We start from the raw sequence: 20,034 nt of genomic DNA, 5'->3' as shown, positions 1-20,034 counted from the left end.
TGCGATAACCCATGCAGTACAGTACAGGTGATTGATTATATTTACGTTAAAGGAGACTCTGGCTCTACAATAAGGCGCCAGATTATACATTAAGTACCCCACTTGAAGCATACTTAATTTTTCAAAAATGTTCATTCATCAAAAGGTCATTTGTATTTGTATTGTTTTCCTTAACAGCACCGGGTATGGTGAGTGTTTGCTGGATGAGCCAGTCTCTCGGCCATACAGCCTCTCCCAGCAACTGCCGGGGCGCATATACAACGTCAATAAACAGTGTGAACTGATTTTTGGGCCTGGGACACAGGTGTGCCCTTATATGGTAAGTGAACAATGCGTATACACGATGACTGAATGTAAACTCAGTCATCTCACGCATGTTGGACCGGCATGAAGCAGGGGGGAACCTCCGAGCATCTCAAATTGGTCACATTTATTCATTATTAAGAAGATTTAGAAGATTTAGCAGCTATTCGTTCTGGGATTATCTTGGCCTAAACAAATCAATAGCGAAAAAGCCCAAGATAAACCCTAATTGTCCACTTTGGTCCTGGCTAAACTTTATTGGCCGAACTGATTTGGTCAGAATGTGGTCCAGCAGCCAAGCAATTGGGAATGACTGGAGTTTTCCCACTGCTTAACCGTGCAGACAGCCTTCAAACCCACACCACTGTCTACCTCTAAAGCTGTTTTGGCTCTCATATGGCTCCCTTACCACAGATCCAGTGTCGCAGGCTGTGGTGCATGAGTCCAGAGGGGCCGCAGAGGGGCTGTCGTACGCAGCACATGCCCTGGGCGGACGGGACAGAGTGCTCCCCTGGAAAGGCAAGTGCCATGGAAACACAAAGACAGATGTATAGGAACCAGGAGCACTGGTTGGCGTCTCGTTGGCAATAGACAGAAAAGATGGAATGACAGGAGGCGCGTGTTGGAGTGTGTGAAAGCGTTCACTGGGGAACACTCCGCTGTGATTGGCTTCCCATCCTTCCAGCTGACAAAGGTCCACGTCATTGTTTTTCCATAAACAAGGGAAGATTTCCTATTTTCCTCTCCCATCAATAAGATTAACAATGACCCCAAAACGATTGACAGGGAATTTCTATACAAAGCCATGAAAAATAAGGAATATCAGGAGTGACACTCGTGAAAGCTTTGTACAATGATGGCATCCAGGTTGGTTTGAGCCATGTGGTGAAGGGAGGTTTTGCTTGTCTTTAGGGCTCTGCAAGGTAATCAGGAATTAAGCATACCTAGGTGGAGGTGGAAGTTGTGACTAAAGGAGATTTCCCTCTTGGTGACTTAAAGCTAGCTTTAGCGTAGCTTTTAATTAGCCCCTCCTGTACAAACCCCCCACTTCCTGCCACTAAGACCAGGGGGACATGAAAGAACCGTGCACTAGCTTAACTCCTGAGATCCCAAGACATACTATATGTTTCTATGAGTGGCTACACCGGTCACTGGTCCCCTCTCTAACGCCTGACCCCGCCGCACTAAACACCGTGCCATGTATGTGTTTGTCGAGTGCTGTAACATTATCCCCGCAATAAACCGAGATGTTCTATTTCATGTCCATCTGGGTGACGTTGTTTCTCCCGGAGTCCTGCCGCCAGACAGGCACAGCAGTGAACTGTTCTATTTTTCCCCCCTTTTCTTGGTTTCCTCTTTTTCCATTTGCTGCACTGTATAATTTCTCCCAGATTAACATCAAAGGGCAATGCGAGGGGGGAATGAGATAGATGTGTTGCCAATTCCAAACCTTAGGTTACATGTGGTCGCTCTCTCTCTCTCTCTCTCTCTCTCTCTCTCTCTCTCTCTCTCTCTCTCTCTCTCTCTCTCTCTCTCTCTCTCTCTCTCTCTCTCTCTCTCTCTCTCTCTCTCTCTCTCTCTCTCTCTCTCTCTCTCTCTCTCTCTCTCTCTCTCTCTCCTCTTCCCACATTTACGCCCATCTGACCCTATTTTAATCCCTCCAGCTCATTGACTCATTGCCAGAACCCCATTCCGCTCATCTTTCCGATGACGCCATCCCCTCAATGTAGTATCAACCATCGTTGTTGTGTTCTCCTTGTGTCCGCCGCGCAGCAATGTAAGCACGGCCTGTGCATCGTGAAGGAGCACGACGCGGCGGCCGTTGACGGGGCGTGGGGCGTATGGAGCCCCTTCGGCACCTGCTCTCGGACCTGCGGCGGGGGCATCAAGATCGCCGCCCGCGAGTGCAACCGACCCGTGTAAGTGGTTTACGTTTGCCCTCGTCTTTGTAGTCACGCAACACAAAACCTTAACATGTCTCCGTGGTCCCAGTCGCCTTTTAGTCAATGTACCGTGGATCAGCCGTCTTCAAGAGAATTCCTTCCATAGCCGGCGTTCGCCAAGCCCTTTTCGGGGGGGGATGCACACGCTGATGTGTTGAAGCTTTTGCGGTTGTTTTTCTTCCCTTTTTCTGGGAAAACATTGAGACCGTGCCTCTTTGCTGAGATACCTTTCATCATGGGTTTAGAGGGGTTGCTGAAGGAGAACGACCCAGGCGATGCCGCTAGCTATCCCACTGCACTGCAGCTATGCCATATATAGCCCTGGCCTAACCTAGCCCCCCCCCCCAGCCTAGCCCACGAGCCATGCACCGTGACCCATAAGACGCATGTTTGCGTGGGTGAATGCGTGAGGACTGGCGGCTGGCTGGATGGTCGTTTATCATGGTGCCCCCTTTCCCCCCAGGCCAAGGAGCGGGGGGCAGTACTGCGTGGGCCGCAGGATGAAGTTCCGCTCCTGCAACTCGGAGCCGTGCTCCAAGCAGAAGAAGGACTTCAGGGAGGAGCAGTGCGCCTCCTTCGACGGCCGGCACTTCAACATCAACGGCCTACCTCCAAACGTCCGCTGGGTGCCCAAGTACAGCGGCAGTAAGCACCACCGTTTTCTATCGACCCCCGAACAAGGCATCGTGTTCGGGGTCACAGCTTCAGCGTTGACAATGTCAGTGGCTGACCACGTTAAAACAGCAGGTCTCTGTCTCTCTGTCGCCCCCCCGGTCAGTTCTGATGAAGGACAGGTGTAAGCTGTTCTGCAGGGTGTCCGGCAGCACGGCCTACTACCAGCTCAGGGACCGGGTCACAGACGGCACGCCGTGTGGACCAGACACCAATGACATCTGTGTCCAAGGCCTGTGCAGGGTAAGCATGCCAGAGGCCCTCGTTCATGAGCTGTAGAGGAAATGCCTATGGATGCTGACCAATGTGCTAAATATCTGTCTTGCTCAATGCTTTCTTGTGAGACAGATATTCTAACTTATGTTTTTAACTACGTTTCTGCACTATTTCAACCTGGTTTAAAAAATAATTGCTATGGACAGACCGGGGATTATGCCGTACAACTCACCCTCACACACAGTATTTGGAAAGAGTCTCAAATTTCCTTCCCATGTGTCCCTGCAGCAAGCAGGCTGTGACCACGTACTCAATTCCAAAGCCAGGAGGGACAAATGTGGCGTGTGCGGCGGCGACAACTCCTCTTGCAAAACCATTGCAGGCACCTTCAACATTGTCCGCTACGGTGGGTTGTTTTGTCCTTGTTCGGCCTCAAACTAGCGCCGCACAGTCTCGTACCATATATTCTCGATCCTGATTGGTAGAACACTATCCAAGGCTGTGCAATGTCTTTCAATAACTAGGACGCCAACGGTCAAACACACCACATTAAATTGATAAAGAATTCATGACGTTATAGATGAAGGTGACTAATATCTGATCATCGTTGGTGCTCGTGGTGTAAGCACAGCAAAACACTCCCGTTATTGCGAAATGTGTGATGTTCGAGGGGGTACGCGATGCAGCCAGGGCTAAGCCGAGGTTGCTTACCACCGCCCGAGTACAAAGCACAAGTTTATTCCCTACCTAAGTCCCTTCGACCTCCCTTATTATGACTCCTTTATCTGCTCTGGTCTTCTCCAAATGTAAAATGAGACAGTGTTATTGTTTCCTGTGGCGAGGAGTCTCTTTTGTTTTGACTTTATCAAGGTGTGCGCCATGTGCTCGCCATTTGCAGGATACAATGAGGTGGTGCGAATTCCAAGCGGCGCGACGAACATAGACGTGCGTCAACACAGTTACTCAGGGAAACCAGAAGATGACAACTACCTTGGTAAGTTGCAAACAGCTGTAGCTTTATCGTCTCATCTTACTTCTTAAGGTTTCACCGGAAAAGGTCAGATAAATCATGCTTGTTGTTTGTTGAGGACATCGGCAACTAAGCATAGCTTTTCTCCACATGAGTTTGCATTGTTGGAGTCTGTTAGTCTGCCTGGATGGTAACATTTAGCCCAATTTGAAGACGTCATGTGAATCTGAATGTGAGACACAGGTAGCGGGCTAAGCAGGCATTGAGCCAGAACTCACTGATAGACGGATGACCCTCTGGGTATCCTTCAATCACTTGGTTTGTGGGTTTCCTTTGGCCCTGCCATGTGTAGGTTTGTATATCTACCATCTGGATTCCTCGCTCTATGGTATCTGTGAGTGCAAGATGTATCACACAGACCTAAAAAGGCTGATTGATGTTCCTTGAATTATGTATGTGTGTGTGTTTGTGTGTCTGTCTCTCTGTGTCTTTGTCTCTGTCTGTTTCTGCGTGTGTGTGTTTGTGTGAGTGCCTGTTTTCATTTGCATATTTATATATGTGTGCAAACCTGTGTGTGTGTGTGTGTGTTTGTGTGTGTGTGTGTGTGTGTGTGTGTGTGTGTGTGTGTGTGTGTGTGTGTGTGTGTGTGTGTGTGTGTGTGTGTGTGTGTGTGTGTGTGTGTGCATGTGTGTTTCTCACAGCGTGTCCCAAAGCATTTGCTTCTGACTGTTATTGTTATGGTCATTCATCTGGCGTCCTTCTTCTCTGTGCGAGTGTCTGTACAAGCATTCATCCGAGGCCTTGAGCATGCTCTTCTTTTTGCGAGGAAAGGGGATTTAGTGCTCTCTGTGGATGCCTTAATGTAATGTGTGAAATGGTGAGGAAAGTGAAAGAAGCAGGAAACGAGCGAGGTAATCGTGTTAGGACGACCGGCTCTGCTGCTGACTGTCGAGCAGCACTGTAGGCCCCTGGATGGGGCTGATCCGGAAATCTGAGGATTATTGTTCTTGCACTAATTATGCAGATATGTGGACTACTGTAGGCCTTCCTGGTAATGACAACCTGAGCTATTTGTCCTGCTGTGCTCCGATAAAAATTGGCAACACTGTGCTGTTTTCCCGTATCTATTTTATCTGAGGTTAAATATAGCTTTGACCCAAAAGATAACGGGAAATATTCCACATATTTCAATTGTTCAATCTTATCATGACCATATACAATACTTTCTTTTAGGTTTTTTTGCGATGACTAGCCTGTGCTAATTGTCATAGCTGAGCATTAAACTTCTTTGAGCACAGTTGGACCACAGTGGACCTTCTCTTGCTAACTGTCTCTGTCTTCTCTGCCTCAGCCATCTCAAACAGCCGGTCAGAATACCTGCTCAACGGGGAGTTTGTGGTGAGCATGTTCAAAAGGGAAATCAAAGTGGGCAACGTGGTCATCGAATACAGCGGCTCGGACCACGTCGTGGAGAGGATCAACTGCACTGAACGCATCGAGGAGGACATCATTGTTCAGGTAAACAAACAGGCCCTGCTTCAGGACTCCCTAGTTAGGCAATGCAGCGCTGCTCCACTGCGGCCTGTAGCTAAGAGGAGCAAGTGTCGCTTGAGATGTTTGGATTTCAGGAACGTTTGCTTTTCCCATTATGTCTGTGTGTGTGTGTGTGTGTGTGTGTGTGTGTGTGTGTGTGTGTGTGTGTGTGTGTGTGTGTGTGTGTGTGTGTGTGTGTGTGTGTGTGTGTGTGTGTGTGTCTGTGGATCTTTGACGGCTAGCCCTCTTAACAGGTTGTTTAATACAGGAACCCAGTGCTATTTCACCACCGTCCATCGCAGCGCCGCAGGCCAGCGTGGAATAACTCCATCTCCTTGACTTATACAGTGTTTTATTACACGGTTCACAGTGTACTACCCCCGCCGCCCCCCTCTCCCCCCCCTCCCTCCAGGTGCTGTCGGTGGGAAACCTTTACAACCCAGATGTGAGGTTCTCCTTTAACATCCCCATCGAGGACAAACCGCAGCAGTTCTTCTGGGACGCCTACGGACCATGGCAGGACTGCAGCCGCCTGTGCCAAGGTGAGAGGGTTGGACTGGGGCTGGGGTGGTGGTGGTGGTGGTGGTGGTGGTGGTGGTGGTGGTGGGCCGTGTGGTGGTGGTGGTGGGGGTGGTGGGGGTGGTGGTGGTGGTGGTGGTTGTGGGCCGTGTGATGGTGCTGTTGGGCCGTGTGGTGGTGGTGGTAGGGGTGGTGGTGGTGGTGGTGGGGGGGGGTGGGGGTGGTGGTGGGGGTTGTGGTGGTGGGGGTGGTGGGGGTGGTGGGGGTGGTGGTGGTGGTGGTGGGGGTTGTGGTGGTGGGGGTGGGGGTGGGGGTGGTGGTGGTGGTGGTGGTGGTGGTGATGGTGTTGGTGGGGGTGTGTGCTGGTGGTGGTGGTGGTGGTGGTGGTGGTGGTGGTCGGCCGTGTGATGGTGCTGTTGGGCCATGTGGTGGTGGTGGTGGTGGTGGTGGTGGGGGTGGTGGGGGTGTTGGTGCTGGGCTCTGCGTTAATGTTATGAAGGAGCAGTGGAAGAAAATATGAGATGTGAAGGGAGAGAGAGCAGACGTGAGAAAGGACAAGACATAGGGCAGACAGCGTGTGGTTTGCTGACTAAACTCAACAGGTCTGTGATTTTTCTTTTTCTTTTTTTGGCTTTGGAATCGCATCCAAAAATGAAACGCTTGATAGTTCATAGGAGAACAGACCTGGGTCTGCTCCTTTTTTTTTTCTTCCTCATCTTCTTGGCTGAAGATGTTTGAGTAGGTGGGTGTATGTACTTGTGTCTAGCTTGCAGGCAAACTGCAAAACCTATTAGGTGTTATATCTCTGGAACTTTGGTCTGCCTCGACTCTGAATTCTTTCTGTGCCTGACCAGGCTTATTGACACACACACACACACACACACACACACACACACACACACACACACACACACACACACACACACACACACACACACACACACACACACACACACACACACACACACACACACACACAATTAATCTAGTTGCCGTCTGATTTACGTTGAGTTTCTCCAGCCAGTGTTGAGGCACTGAGACACACACAGCACTGAGCTGAAAATCTTGAGGACATGAAGTACCGGTACTCATAGAGCAAGGAACCACTCAGCGGGCCATACAAATACTCTGAATACTGACGCATCAACCCAGGAATTCTTTCATCAAACATGTTTCAACTTTTTGTACGTAAAAAACTGAATTAAAAACTGAACACTTTTAGGGGTTGGTCAATTCTCAGTAATTGGGTAACAAACCATAAGGACAACACAAATCGTAACATTCATACCCATGTCCATGTGTGTTCTTAGGGGAGCGCAAGCGGAAGATAGGATGCAGCCGAGAGTCCGACAGGGTGGTGGTGTCGGAGCAGAGGTGTGACGGTACAGCCAGGCCTGCAGTGATCACCGAGCACTGCAACACAGAGTGCGAACTCAGGTCAGTCAGCCTCCCCCTCTCCCTCTCTCTCTCTCTCTCTCTCTCTCCCTGAAACCCTTCATCTGTTGCCGGGAGCAGTTCTCCATCAAGGGGTCTTCTGTGTTGAATTGCACTCTCGTCATGTCTCTTTGTTCCTCTGTTGAACAACTAGGTTCCCCTGACAACCCTTTCCATCGTTCAACACCTCGGCCCCTTTATCATCCCTCTTCTCTCTCCATCCGTCCTCACTTATCGCCCTCACGCCACATGTTCAAATAATCAGAGTGATGTTTTCCCCATCCCCTCGCCTTTTGTGACGCTGCGCACAGATGGGAAGTGGCCCGTAAGAGCGAGTGCACGGCGCAGTGTGGCGTGGGCTACCGCACCCTGGAGATCCACTGTGTCAAGATCAGCCGCAGCGACGGCAAAAGCCAGAAGGTGGACGACCGCTACTGCAGCAACCAGCACAGGCCAGGGGACAAGGAGGGTTGTCACGGGGACTGTAGCCCGGGGGGCTGGGAGTACTCGTCCTGGTCCGAGGTGAGTGTGTGTGTGTGTGTGTGTGTGTGTGTGTGTGTGTGTGTGTGTGTGTGTGTGTGTGTGTGTGTGTGTGTGTGTGTGTGTGTGTGTGTGTGTGTGTGTGTGTGTGTGAGGGCGTGTGTTTGTGTGAGGGCATGTGTGTGTGTGTGTGTGTGTGTAAGGGCGAGGGCGTGTGTGTGTGTCTGTGTCTGTGTCTGTCTGTGTGTGTGTGTCTGTGCTGTCAAGCCTGCTTTGACAATTCCCCATTCATAATCAATATTATTATACGGGTATAATGTTCAACCTTATTCATTATTGTGTTTGTGTGTTTGTATGAATGTATGAGCTTGAATAAGAGTGAGCACCTATGCAGTGACTGCGAACTGACGATGGTACTATACACTGCATACATGAGGGTACACCATCAATCCTCTTCATGTGTTTTCCAGTGCACCAAGACCTGCGGGGGGGGCACCCGGCATCGAGGGGCTTCGTGTGGGACCGATGAAAGCAAGTGTAACCAGAGGGACAAGCTGAATGTCCAGCCCTGCAACGAGTTCCTCTGTCCACAGTGGAAGACCGGTGAATGGTCTGAGGTGAGAGCACAGAGCTCTCTCTCCGATGAGCGAGCTCTGTGGATCTATTAGATGTGGTTTATCGCGATTGAAGAACAAATCCCACCGCTCTCCGTCTGTTTGCCTTGGAGTGTGTGTATATTCTCACACTTAAATGCATTCATCGTATTTATTTATCTATCCTTTTTTTTTTTGCAAGGGAAACTGCAGTTCATGCAGCTTGCGTTTACAGTGTTAAGACCCCAAAATGTAAACAGAAATCCTATCATGTATGTTTTAGCTTAGCATGGGTCTCTTTGTGCTGTGGATCCACAAGGCAGAGGATAACGCTGGACTTAACTTCCCAACAGTTTACACATTCTAGACCAAGGGGCTCGCAAAGCTGCCGACCACATTCCACAAATGTTTTGCATCTCCCATGTGGTGCTCCTAAATGCAAACAGGCACACTGTACTATGTACACACACACACACACACACACACACACACACTCACACACTCAGACCCAGACATACAGACACGACGACACAGATACTGATTTCCAACACATAAACAAACCCGTCTTGCTAGCTTGTACACAGATAGTCTGTATTCAAGGCCACATTGTGTGTTAAAATCAACATGTCCTACATGGCATGGTCACCATGTGTCCATGTTCACCAGTGAGCCGCAGATGCCAAGAGAAACGCTTACACAGATGCTAAAACTGATGCTGACGCCCCTACTTGCACCCATGCTAACACTGAGTGCAGCCTCTCACCACGCTCCACCTGTGTGTCTCCCTTAGTGCCTGGTGACCTGTGGGAAGGGCTACAAGCACCGGCAGACCTGGTGTCAGTTTGGTGAGGACCGGCTAGACGACCGCTTCTGCGACTCCTCCAAGCCTGAGTCTGTGCAGTCCTGTCAGCAGCAGGAGTGTGCGTCCTGGCAGGTCGGGCACTGGGGACAGGTAAGGAGGAGCCTGGGTTAATATTTAGGGATGCACCGATCCGATATTTGTATCGGTATCGGTACCGATATTGAAGACATTTCTAGATCGGGTATCGGTGACAAATGGGCCGATCCATATTTAAAAAAAAATATATATATATTTTTTTTTTTACGTTTATGTACATACTTGAATCCTATTCCTACTACCTTGCTGCTTTGATGATTGAATTTCCCACGAAAATGTTCTCACGGGATTAATAAAAGTGTATCTATCTATCTATTGGCTGATCTATTCAGTTTCTATGCTGTGCGCTGTGAGTGACGTCACAAACAAGCAACACGCTGTGCGGAGCCTACAGTGATTGCAAAATGGAGCGAGCAAAAGGATCTGCTATCTGGAGCTATTTCACTTTACCTAAGCCAGCAAGCTCCACGGCTACATGCAACATATGCAAAGTAAATGTCCCGAGGGGTGGTACTAAACCTTCTAGCTTTAATGCCACAAACCTTATAAAGCACCTCCAAAAATTCAAGTCTCATGATCCCAGTCTTTTCCCCTCAATGAAACTTACAGTTTGTAGCCATAATTTCGGGCTGTTTTTCTATATCGGTATCGGATCAGTATCGGCCGATACTAAACCTCAGATATCGGTATCGGTATCGGAGGTGAAAAAAGCGGATCGGTGCATCCCTATTAATATTCCACTGTTTTTCCACTGGTTAGCTCGGTCATCACATTTGTGTGCTGGTGTTTGGACGGATGGAGGTGAACAGGATAAGTGCTTGTGTCTCCCTGTGTCACTGTCGCTTTGACATCGGGACGAATCGAACCGACATAACGCAAGGGGACAAGATGGGGGTTAGTACTGTTATCTCCTCTGGGTTCTTCAGTGTAGTTGTGTCTGCCGTGCCAGCCCTGGGATGGATGGGACCGGGGCAGTGGTACCGTGCCCTTGATCGGCATTCTGTGAAACCCTGACCCGCTCAACCCTTGGGTTGGATTACACTATCTGTTTCCAAAGTAAAAGGCCAAGTTTAGGCAGTTGATTATGTCCGTTTTTTTCGTAGGAGAAGTTGGCATCGAGCTGTTAATTATATAGATTAATAATAATAGATTGATTATTCTTCTATCAGTTTCCTTCTTCTAGGAATTTTTAAATGTGGTACTACGGTATTTTTTTATATTGGCTCCGGATCCGATGGTCAGTAGATTCTATTGGGATCACTGAATGACCTTACTGTACAAATGGCCGGGATGTGAGCTCTAAAGATAGAGCTTTTGGCGGGGGTTCCCAATATGTGTTCCAAGAGATTTAGTTCCAGTGGGTTTGTACGTGAACGGAGAGATGTGTCCGTGTCATGCCAACACTTCTATGGTTCGACAAATGTACGCTGCTGCACATTTTTGATGAACTCCTAATGCCAGGATAGAGTTGTGTGCTGATGGACCCCGGCCCCATTGGGTCGGCACCATGCCATCAAAGGCCATACTCGCGTTAAGGTATATTTTGAGGCGGTCTAGTGGAGCATGTGCTGGATGGTAGACATAGCAGCCGGTGCCACACCTAGCCAGGCAGGGAGGGAGCTGAGCCGAGTTGGCTACAGTGGAAGAAGTGTCGGTGCAGTGTCGAATAAGTTATTCATGCATCGTGATGCAGCCAAGTTCTCATCTGCACGACAGAGGCCGGAGGAGTAGGAGGTACAGGGAGGGGGTAGAGAAGACAAGTCTGATTTTTTAACATCAGTACATCTGTGTGTGTGTGTGTCTCCATTTGTTTTGTTTTACTAATAATTAACATATTTTCCCCCTCTTTGTCTCCCCTCTCTTTTTTACTCTTCATTGTCTTTTTGACTCCCTTTCACTGATCTGCACCACATTCTCCCTCTCTTCATCTCGCTCACTGTTTCTTTCTCCTGCTCCCTACCTTTGAATTGTCCTTCATCACTACCCCTTCACTCTTTCTCACTCCCTCTAACTTTCTCTCTCTCTTCCCCCATGTCTCTTTGCACTCTCTCTCCCCCTTTCTCTCTCTCTCTCTCTTCTCCCCCCTGTCTCTCTTCTCCCTCCCCTCCAGTGCACGACCTCGTGTGGCCAGGGCTACCAGATGCGGGCGGTGAAGTGTGTGGTGGGCTCCTACGGTGGAGTCATGGATGACATGGAGTGCAACGCAGCCACACGGCCCACCGACACACAGGTAACCCCCCCCTCTCCCCACTGTCTGCTTTCAGTTTGTCCAGCCTCCACTCATCCCTCTCTTCACATAGCCTCAGTGTTACCAACTGGCCGGTTTCTATCCAGACTTGATGTATTTTTCAGGCCCCCCTTAGTGACAATATATTTATAAAAAGCAACGTGCAACAGATTGAGCAAGTTATTCAGACCGTCAGGGAAAAGGCGAGAAACATAATCAAGCCATTGGGCAGCAGTGCTACTCTCTAAAGAGCCATCGTTTGGTCAATAGTTTTACGCAAAAGACACATTACAAAGTCCCCTGCCCTAAACAATCTCATTGGCGACACCTTTGGTGATAAGTGGTATGTGACTCCCATAGATTCCAACACTGTTGCCGCCGGAGTTCGTAACAATCATAATACTGCTACAAGGAATATCCATCAGTGGGCCATAGTCTTAATTATCCCCATAGTCCCCATACCTTATTAGGAGATAGATAGTTAACAGAAATGTATTTACATAGACATTGTCGATATTGGCTTGTTTAAAACTTTCAGCAACCCAAACCACATTTCAATCAGTAAGGAACCTTTCTAAGCAAAAAAGACTATTCTAACGGAGTCCCCATCTGTATGTATTTAATGTATTCCTCCTACAACGCATTTGGCCGTTGCAAACGGAAATTATGGATGTGTTTATTTGCATATTGAGCGGGGAAGTGAGAGCCGATCACAAATGCTCACTTGAGACTCATTCTAATTAACTGACACACTCAGAGCTGTCCACTTGTGATCAGTGGACAGCTCTGAGTAATATCCAAGACTTATGTTTATGCCAGGTGTGAGCTGGGCCTCTCTGCTCCTCTTTCTCTGATCTCTCAGGGCGGAAAAGGGGAAAATGGAAATGGTTTAATTTTGTGTGGGGGTAGTAAGGGGAGAATAGAACATCGACTCTAGGGATTGCAAATGGCTGCAGGCACACACAAGTACACACAAACACACACACAAGCGTGTCTTTTGGTGATAGTCCAAGTCAATTCTCAAGTCTTGCTGAAGAGATTAACTTTTTTATTTAAAACGTTCCCAGTTGTCAAGCTTCAATGTGGTGGATGGATAATGTATGCTAGTCTGGAAATCAGATATTTTATTTAATTAAATTGACGGGGAGGACTCCATTTCATTCCTCAATCTGGAAATCATAAAACTATGTTTGCAGTTGCCTTCGTTCAATCAATTAAGCAGAGTTCAGCTCAGTTTAGTTTTCTCTTTTATGAAAAAGTAAGACAAAATAAATATGTAGTGGAAACAGAGAGAAACTCAAAAAGCGGACATTTAAATGACAGTAGGCTACCCTTGAAAGTATGAAGTTTGGTAGCATACAAAGCACTATAGGTGGGACAGACGGCTCACCTTGTTGGGATCAGCCTCCCTTTCTGTTGACATAACGTTTGGAATAGGATCCACATCGTGGCGTCACACAGGAATGTTCCAGTAATGATGTTTGTTTCATTGTTTGGTAATTTATTGCGAAATTATTTGTCATTATGGGGATATGTTGTTGTGTTTCAAACTGCCGCAATGTTTCGCAGGCCGGATATGGCAAAAAAAAGTTTGACTGTAGATTTATGTTTTATTCAGGATTTTACAACTCTCTTGTTGGTTCTCAAATTGGTATCGACAACAAAAAATCCCATGATGCATTCTGATGTACAAGCCCTTTAGAGATAAAAAATTTTGGACTGAGAAAGACAGCTATTGGATGTTCAAAGATATGGAAAAAAGTGATCTGTTAGTGAACATTGATTTTCACCACACGGTTACCACTAGCTTGCAATCAGTTAGCAAACATAGATATTCACCACTAGCTTGACTTTGGTAAGCGAACATGAATGCTCACCCCTAGCTTGACGTTGGTTTGCGAACATGGATGTTAACCACTAGCTTGACGTTGGTTAGCGAATATGGATGTTCCCTATAGCTTGCTGTTGGTTAGCGAACATGGATGTTCACCACTAGCTAACCACACGCTTGCTGTCGGTTAGCGTACATGGATGTTCACCACTAGTCTTGGGGATGACCACAGCAACACCTCGGAAGGAAGTCTGCTTGATTACATACAGCGATAATTGTAATTCACAGAAATAGCCCAGGCTTTGCTTTCCTGGGTGTAGCATGTTTTCCGGTTTGCGGATGATTTAATGATAAAGCAGGCATTTTCGAAGGAACACTACCTTCTTCCCAGCTCACTGATTAAGGTGTTGCGGTTTCTGTTTATAATCGTAACGGACCTTAATGTAAATCCGGAAGTGGTGCTTTTGTGCATGTGTGTGTGTGTGTGCGCGCGTGTGTGTGTGCTGGTGCTTGTGTGTTCCCGAGGGCTCTCGATCACTACTCGCAGCTTCACGTGATCTTACACTGAGCCCTTCGTTGAGCTAGCAGATACGGTAGGCAGGGTGTGGGTGGTGGTTTAGAGGGCAAGTTCACCCTGGACCCATTTCAGAGGACTGACCCCCCCAGCAGCTCTTGATCTTTTTCCATTTAATTGATTCTATTTAGGTCTCGGAGACACAATGACATCCATTCTAACCAATTATACTTACATTTAAACATGGTAAACATTTAAGCATTTACAATGGAACACAACAAGGTTTTCTCACAGACAGTACCAATGACCATGACATGGCCATTGCGCCTCGCAATGGCCATTCACTGGGACCTACTGGGGCTCAGTGGGGCTCACTAGGACTCACAAGGACTCACTGGGACTCACTAGGACCTGCTAGGGCTCACTAGGACTCACTGGGACTCACTAGGACTCGTTAGGGCTCAGTGGGGCTCACTGGCACTAGGATTCACGTGTGTGTGTGTGTGTGTGTGTGTGTTACTGTGTGGAGGGGAAGGCCAGTTTTGGAGAGAGAACTACTTCACCTGTTAATCAGAGGGACGGAAACATGGGTTGAATAGGTTTTGTGTGTCAAACCTTGGCAGGGCCCCAGCCATCAGGGTGCTTATTGTCGTTATTATGCACAAACACAAACACTAACACACACATACACACACACACACTAAAACACACAAGAACATACACACACTTTCAGAAACAATAAAACACACACTCAGACACATAACACAACACACAAACGTAGACACAAACGTACACACGCAGACACACACACACATTCACACATACAAACCCTTATACGCATGAACACAAAAAAACGAACACACCGACACACACAAACGTGCACCATCCCGAGTCTACAAAGCGAGGTCTGTGTGCTACAGATATGCTGTGTGCCGGGGGAGAGGGAGAGGACCTGAGAGAGGACCTGTTCGCTTCCGCTGGGAGGCAGGAGGCGTGTGGAATGTGGAGCCTGCTCAGACGCTGCCACGCAAACCCATTTAGAAAGGGGGAAAAAACCCTGACCCCCGGATACTCGGGAGGGGGGAGGTCAGAGGTCATGGGTCGATAGCGGCAGTGGTGGCGGTGAGGTGGGAGTGAGGCGGCGTCGAACGAGGGGTGGGGCTTTTCAGAACAACCACGCCAGCATGGGCATTGGAGCTCTGGATAGCGCTCCACTGGGACCTGTTATGACAGGGATCAGGGCTTTACGCTGAGCCGCCTAGAACCACAATCCATAGTTTGAACTGACGCGGCAAACCCCAGCTCACATTGTTATGCTAAGGTGGTCGGGGGGAGGGGGGGCTAGGGGTGCCCGGCAGGGTGAAAAAAATCGTGGTCAGCTACCATATGTATGACTAAAGAGAAAACGTGAACCCGCCCCAAGGCTGGCCCCAGAGGTCAGACCTTCACAAACGATGTAAGGAATGAACCATGATGAAGTGCCCGCGGGGGTGGTGAGGCGCCTGAGGCCATGCTCAGGTTGTTTGTTGTACATTATCTTCCCAAAGAGGGACACCCAGGAATGGTTTATTCCGCTTATGACCCAATTACCGAAAACGGTTAGACATTAGTTACTTACATCCATAATATTAAAGTGTTGCGATGGACTTCATCAGCTGAATTTCAAATATTGCTCTGCTGTGCTTTGAGCATATTGTTTTTGGAGCGTAACGACTGGTCAAAAGTTTTATCCGACCATTTCTGTTCATTTGGGATTTTTGGCGCCTCAATTACGAAGTGTTCAAAGCAGAGGTGTCCCGTGGTTGAAAAATAACGCACACCCTTTGAATGTTATTGACTCCAATATCAAAATGTCGTATTTACCATTGCTGTGGTACAATCAAGTGGATATATGTCCATCCCTGTGATGGGCTGTCCCTGCCTCCATAGGACTGTGAGCTGGCCCAATGTCCCAGCAGCGACCCTGTCCCACCAGGCACCAAGACTCCCTCCAACCAGGGACACAAGACACAGTGGCGGTTTGGCTCCTGGACACAAGTTAGTGCCCCTCCTTCTGCCTTCCCCTCCGTGTGTGTTGGTGTGTGTGTGTGTGTGTGTGTGTGTGTGTGTGTGTGTGTGTGTGTGTGTGTGTGTGTGTGTGTGTGTGTGTGTGTGTGTGTGTGTGTGTGTGTGTGTGTGTGTGTGTGTTTCTCTCTCTCTCTCAATCTCTCACTCTCTCTTCCCAAACAACAGTGTAGCGCAAGTTGCGGCAAAGGCACGCGGATGCGCTACGTGAGTTGCCGCGACAACCAGGGCGGGGTCGCGGAGGAGTCTGCCTGTGCCCACCTCCAGAAGCCTCCGGCGCGGGAGGTGTGCACCGTGGTGGCGTGCGGACAGTGGAAGGTTCTGGAATGGACCGCGGTAAGCACTTTGCTGGACATGTCCTCGTAAACCTCCTCCTGGCTGATTTTGTTGTTGTTTGAGTCGCCTCACGCTGGCACCACAATGAACTCATCTTGGTTGAGCTGGTCGTTAGAAAGCACAATATGCAGGGGGATGAAGCATCCTGAAAGGCTCGTCATGGTGGATCTGCGAGGTCTCTCCCCCCCCCCCCACCCCCCTCGGGCCTGCAGCACGTTACACGTCAACCGTAGCTGATCAACAATCGTTTCCATGCACATCGTGGTGCAGATGGGGTTGGTTCCCTTCACGTGTGCTGATAATCAATCTCCAGCCCTTGACAATCCACCGTGTCTACACACATCATGTCGTTCGTTGCCTTGCAATTGAATTAATTTCATTTTTTTTATTCGATCTACGTAGCTTGCGTTCTTAGAAAGGGATTTGGGGGAGATTCTTGGAAGTGGAGGGGCGGGTTTGTTGCGGGGCCTTGTGGAGGGTTGGTAGGTGACTAGAGTAGAGACACTAGAGAGAGTGAGAGTTTATGTTTGCAAGAAAGAAAGGGATACGCTTTGCAAAAAAGAGAGGGAAAGAGACAGAGAGAGATATTTTGAGAGAGAGAGAGAGAGAGAGAGAGAGAGAGAGAGAGAGAGAGAGAGAGAGAGAGAGAGAGAGAGAGAGAGAGAGAGAGAGAGAGAGAGAGAGAGAGAGAGAGAGAGAGATGTTGGAATGAGGAGTCTGAGCTGGGACATATTGTGATCTCTCCTTGTTTACAGATGGTTCTCATCAAACAAAGTGCTGGTGTAGCAGCACTGCAGCCTACACCTCTGTTCACCTCACTCTCATACACACACGCACAAATGCACACACACACACACACACACACACACACACACACACACACACACACACACACACACACACACACACACACACACAAATATACACAAGCGCACGCACCGAAATAGACACACACACACACACACATGCACACGCACGCACACGCACACAAATGCTCAAGGCACTCATTGACCTTCAGGCAGGAAACTAGAAAAAGTTCATCCCAAGGCTGTGTGTGTGATCCTCAAAGACCTGCCCCAGCCGCACACACATACCAGAAACCCTCACGAATCCACACATCATAGAGACATGTGAGAAGTACAGTTAAATGTACAGCAATGTCTCTTTTCTTTCACCACCCTGAAAGTGTTTACGACATAATGCAATATAACATCATGAATAGTGTCCTCACCTTATTCTACGGTGTAACATATCGGATAAAACGCAGTGACTCTATCTCAGGCCTTTCCAACCCTTTGACAAATTCCCTCTTTCTGCGATATCTCGAGCGCACTGCTGTTGACCGCGTGGCGTGCCGGAGATGTTATTAAGACAGACCGTGCTGGTAATCTAGGGAAAGGGTTTACACTAGACAGCTGTTGCTTAAGGATAAAAGATGTCCCTGCTGCACGAGGGAATGCAGGACCGGCATGGGAGAATCTAATGGGAGCAGTATGAGGTCTTCTCCTGAGAACAGAAGTCCCCGAAAGCGAGGCATAGTGTTTTTTTGGTCCGAAGGGTTGGCTGGTGCATCACGGGTGTCTCTCAACAAATTAGTATGCAAAAAACGTGAAAGTACGAGGAATGTACAGTTGGGTGATTCTTTTTCTTTGAGTGTAATCCTCTTGTGTTGTGTGCGGTGATCATCACGAAGTATGCGTGTGTAGATCCACGGCGTTCACAAACAGGGAAACACGAAGCCATGTATTATAATATTAAATGTGAAATGGCTGTGGTGCCACATGTTGCATACAGCCTTGGTCAGGATGTACATTCTTTGTGAGCAGAGCAGCATAACTGTTTCATACTGTGGGCGATGTTTCATGTCCTTTGTGCAGACAGTGTGGTGTCTTTGGGGAATGCTTCAGTGTTTCTTCAGGCGCTACAGCAGTCAAACTATGGTTGTTCAGTTGTAGGACACGTTTTTACATTAGTGTAGACAGTGTGTGTTTCATTATCTATTATTTCATCTCTGTTTGTGGTTGTGTGTGTATACATATTTGTGTTTCATGGTTTTGTGTCTGTGTGTGTGTGTGTGTGTGTGCATGTGTATGTGTGTGTGCATGTGTGTTTGTGTGTGTGTGCGCGTGCGTTCAGTGCTCGGTGTCCTGCGGCCAGGGGAAGACCACGCGTCAGGCGCTGTGCGTTAACTTCAACGACCAGGAGGTGAACATGTCCGAGTGTGACCCGGAGGACCAGCCCCCCATCGAACAGGACTGCGCCATGTCCCAGTGCCCGTCCCGCTCCGGGGACCCCCGCTCGCTGCCCTCCCTGCCCGGCGGGGGCCCCAGGAACAACCTGCCACGCTCCCAGGCCGACCAGTGGAGGACGGGACCCTGGGGAGCGGTGAGTTCAGCCCCGTGCTAAGGTCTACAAATTGGTTGAAAGTGAAGAAAAACACAAATGATTTATGCAAAGCAAAGGTGTTGTTCTTCCAACAAGGCTCAATTAAATATAAAACGGGAGGTTTCACAGTAGAAAAGGGTATAAAGATGCACCGCCTTAAGTGAGCCAGTACTTAAAGGGAGACACACATAATGGCCGTCGTGATGTGTTTTAGAGCAAACTAAAGCAGTTTTTAACGGCACCTTACAAGATTTATCTATGTCTTTCCCCATACAAATATGCTATATTGTACGGCAAGGCAAGTATATTGATTTACCTAGCAACCTGCACACACAATGGCCATTCATAGTTCTTTATGTATTTTAAAAACATTGGCTATCAAAGACAACCATTCAAAGGCTCAACATATTTAAATATGGTAAAAGCATAAATAATGCAGTGTCGACATGCCTTTGGAATCCAAAATCGATGGTCATATAAATCCCCCGCAGTGTGTTTGAGCTCAAGGTGGTGTCCACTATCTAAATGTTATATTGCTAGCCTATGGGCTAGCCTCACTCATATACAATCGCGGTCCTCCCAGCCCTCTTCACTATGACGGGGCTGATCCGTCCGGTGAGATGCAGCTCCGCAGAAGTTTGACCCCGAGCTTAAAGGTCACTGCGGTCTCTCAATATCGTCTGGCTATTAAAAAATGTGGGTCACTGATGGTTTATCTGTTTCCCTGAATCTGCCCAAAAATAGCCCTTTTTAAATCATTCTGGGAAACAATGAAAGCTATCTTGAGCGACTCTTCCTTCCTCCATCCTTGTGCGAGGCACTCTACATTGTTCAGCCTTTCGTTAATGTTGTTCTGTGCGAGTTAAACCAACGCTCCTTTTGAACTGTCGAGCTTTTGAAATGTGTCTTTGTGTCTGTTTTGGGATAGGGGGGGGGGGGGGGGGATGTGAGATGTGAGACGGGAGTGTGTTACTTTAAAGTCCCCCAGAATATTTCCGCCTTTCTTTGCCGAGGGATTTAGAGGAGGCTTCAGTTTCATAATAAATAGCCTAACGTTAGATTCTTCAATAAGTCAAGCATTGTTTTATTTATCCTCCATTGATCTCCCTCCACTGA

At 48.3% G+C, this 20,034-nt stretch overlaps 1 protein-coding gene across 1 annotated transcript in view; it reads left to right on the top strand.

The window, feature by feature from the left end:
- Positions 1–20,034, top strand: part of adamts9 (ADAM metallopeptidase with thrombospondin type 1 motif, 9) — a 51,215-nt gene that overhangs the window by 8,804 nt on the left and 22,377 nt on the right. The window contains exons 10-26 of the mRNA XM_030375196.1: positions 178–319; positions 718–822; positions 2,077–2,222; positions 2,710–2,891; positions 3,025–3,161; positions 3,423–3,540; positions 4,033–4,128; positions 5,456–5,622; positions 6,050–6,179; positions 7,467–7,593; positions 7,902–8,112; positions 8,541–8,687; positions 9,454–9,615; positions 11,672–11,791; positions 16,063–16,170; positions 16,366–16,533; positions 18,670–18,918. Of these exons, the coding sequence (XP_030231056.1) occupies positions 178–319; positions 718–822; positions 2,077–2,222; positions 2,710–2,891; positions 3,025–3,161; positions 3,423–3,540; positions 4,033–4,128; positions 5,456–5,622; positions 6,050–6,179; positions 7,467–7,593; positions 7,902–8,112; positions 8,541–8,687; positions 9,454–9,615; positions 11,672–11,791; positions 16,063–16,170; positions 16,366–16,533; positions 18,670–18,918 (2,515 nt within the window). The remainder of the gene's footprint in view (positions 1–177; positions 320–717; positions 823–2,076; positions 2,223–2,709; positions 2,892–3,024; positions 3,162–3,422; positions 3,541–4,032; positions 4,129–5,455; positions 5,623–6,049; positions 6,180–7,466; positions 7,594–7,901; positions 8,113–8,540; positions 8,688–9,453; positions 9,616–11,671; positions 11,792–16,062; positions 16,171–16,365; positions 16,534–18,669; positions 18,919–20,034) is intronic.

This window comes from Gadus morhua, chromosome 13 (genome assembly GCF_902167405.1).
Source record: "Gadus morhua chromosome 13, gadMor3.0, whole genome shotgun sequence".
In the NCBI taxonomy this organism is placed as follows: Eukaryota; Metazoa; Chordata; class Actinopteri; order Gadiformes; family Gadidae; genus Gadus; species Gadus morhua.
This window is presented reverse-complemented; position numbering and strand designations above follow the sequence as displayed.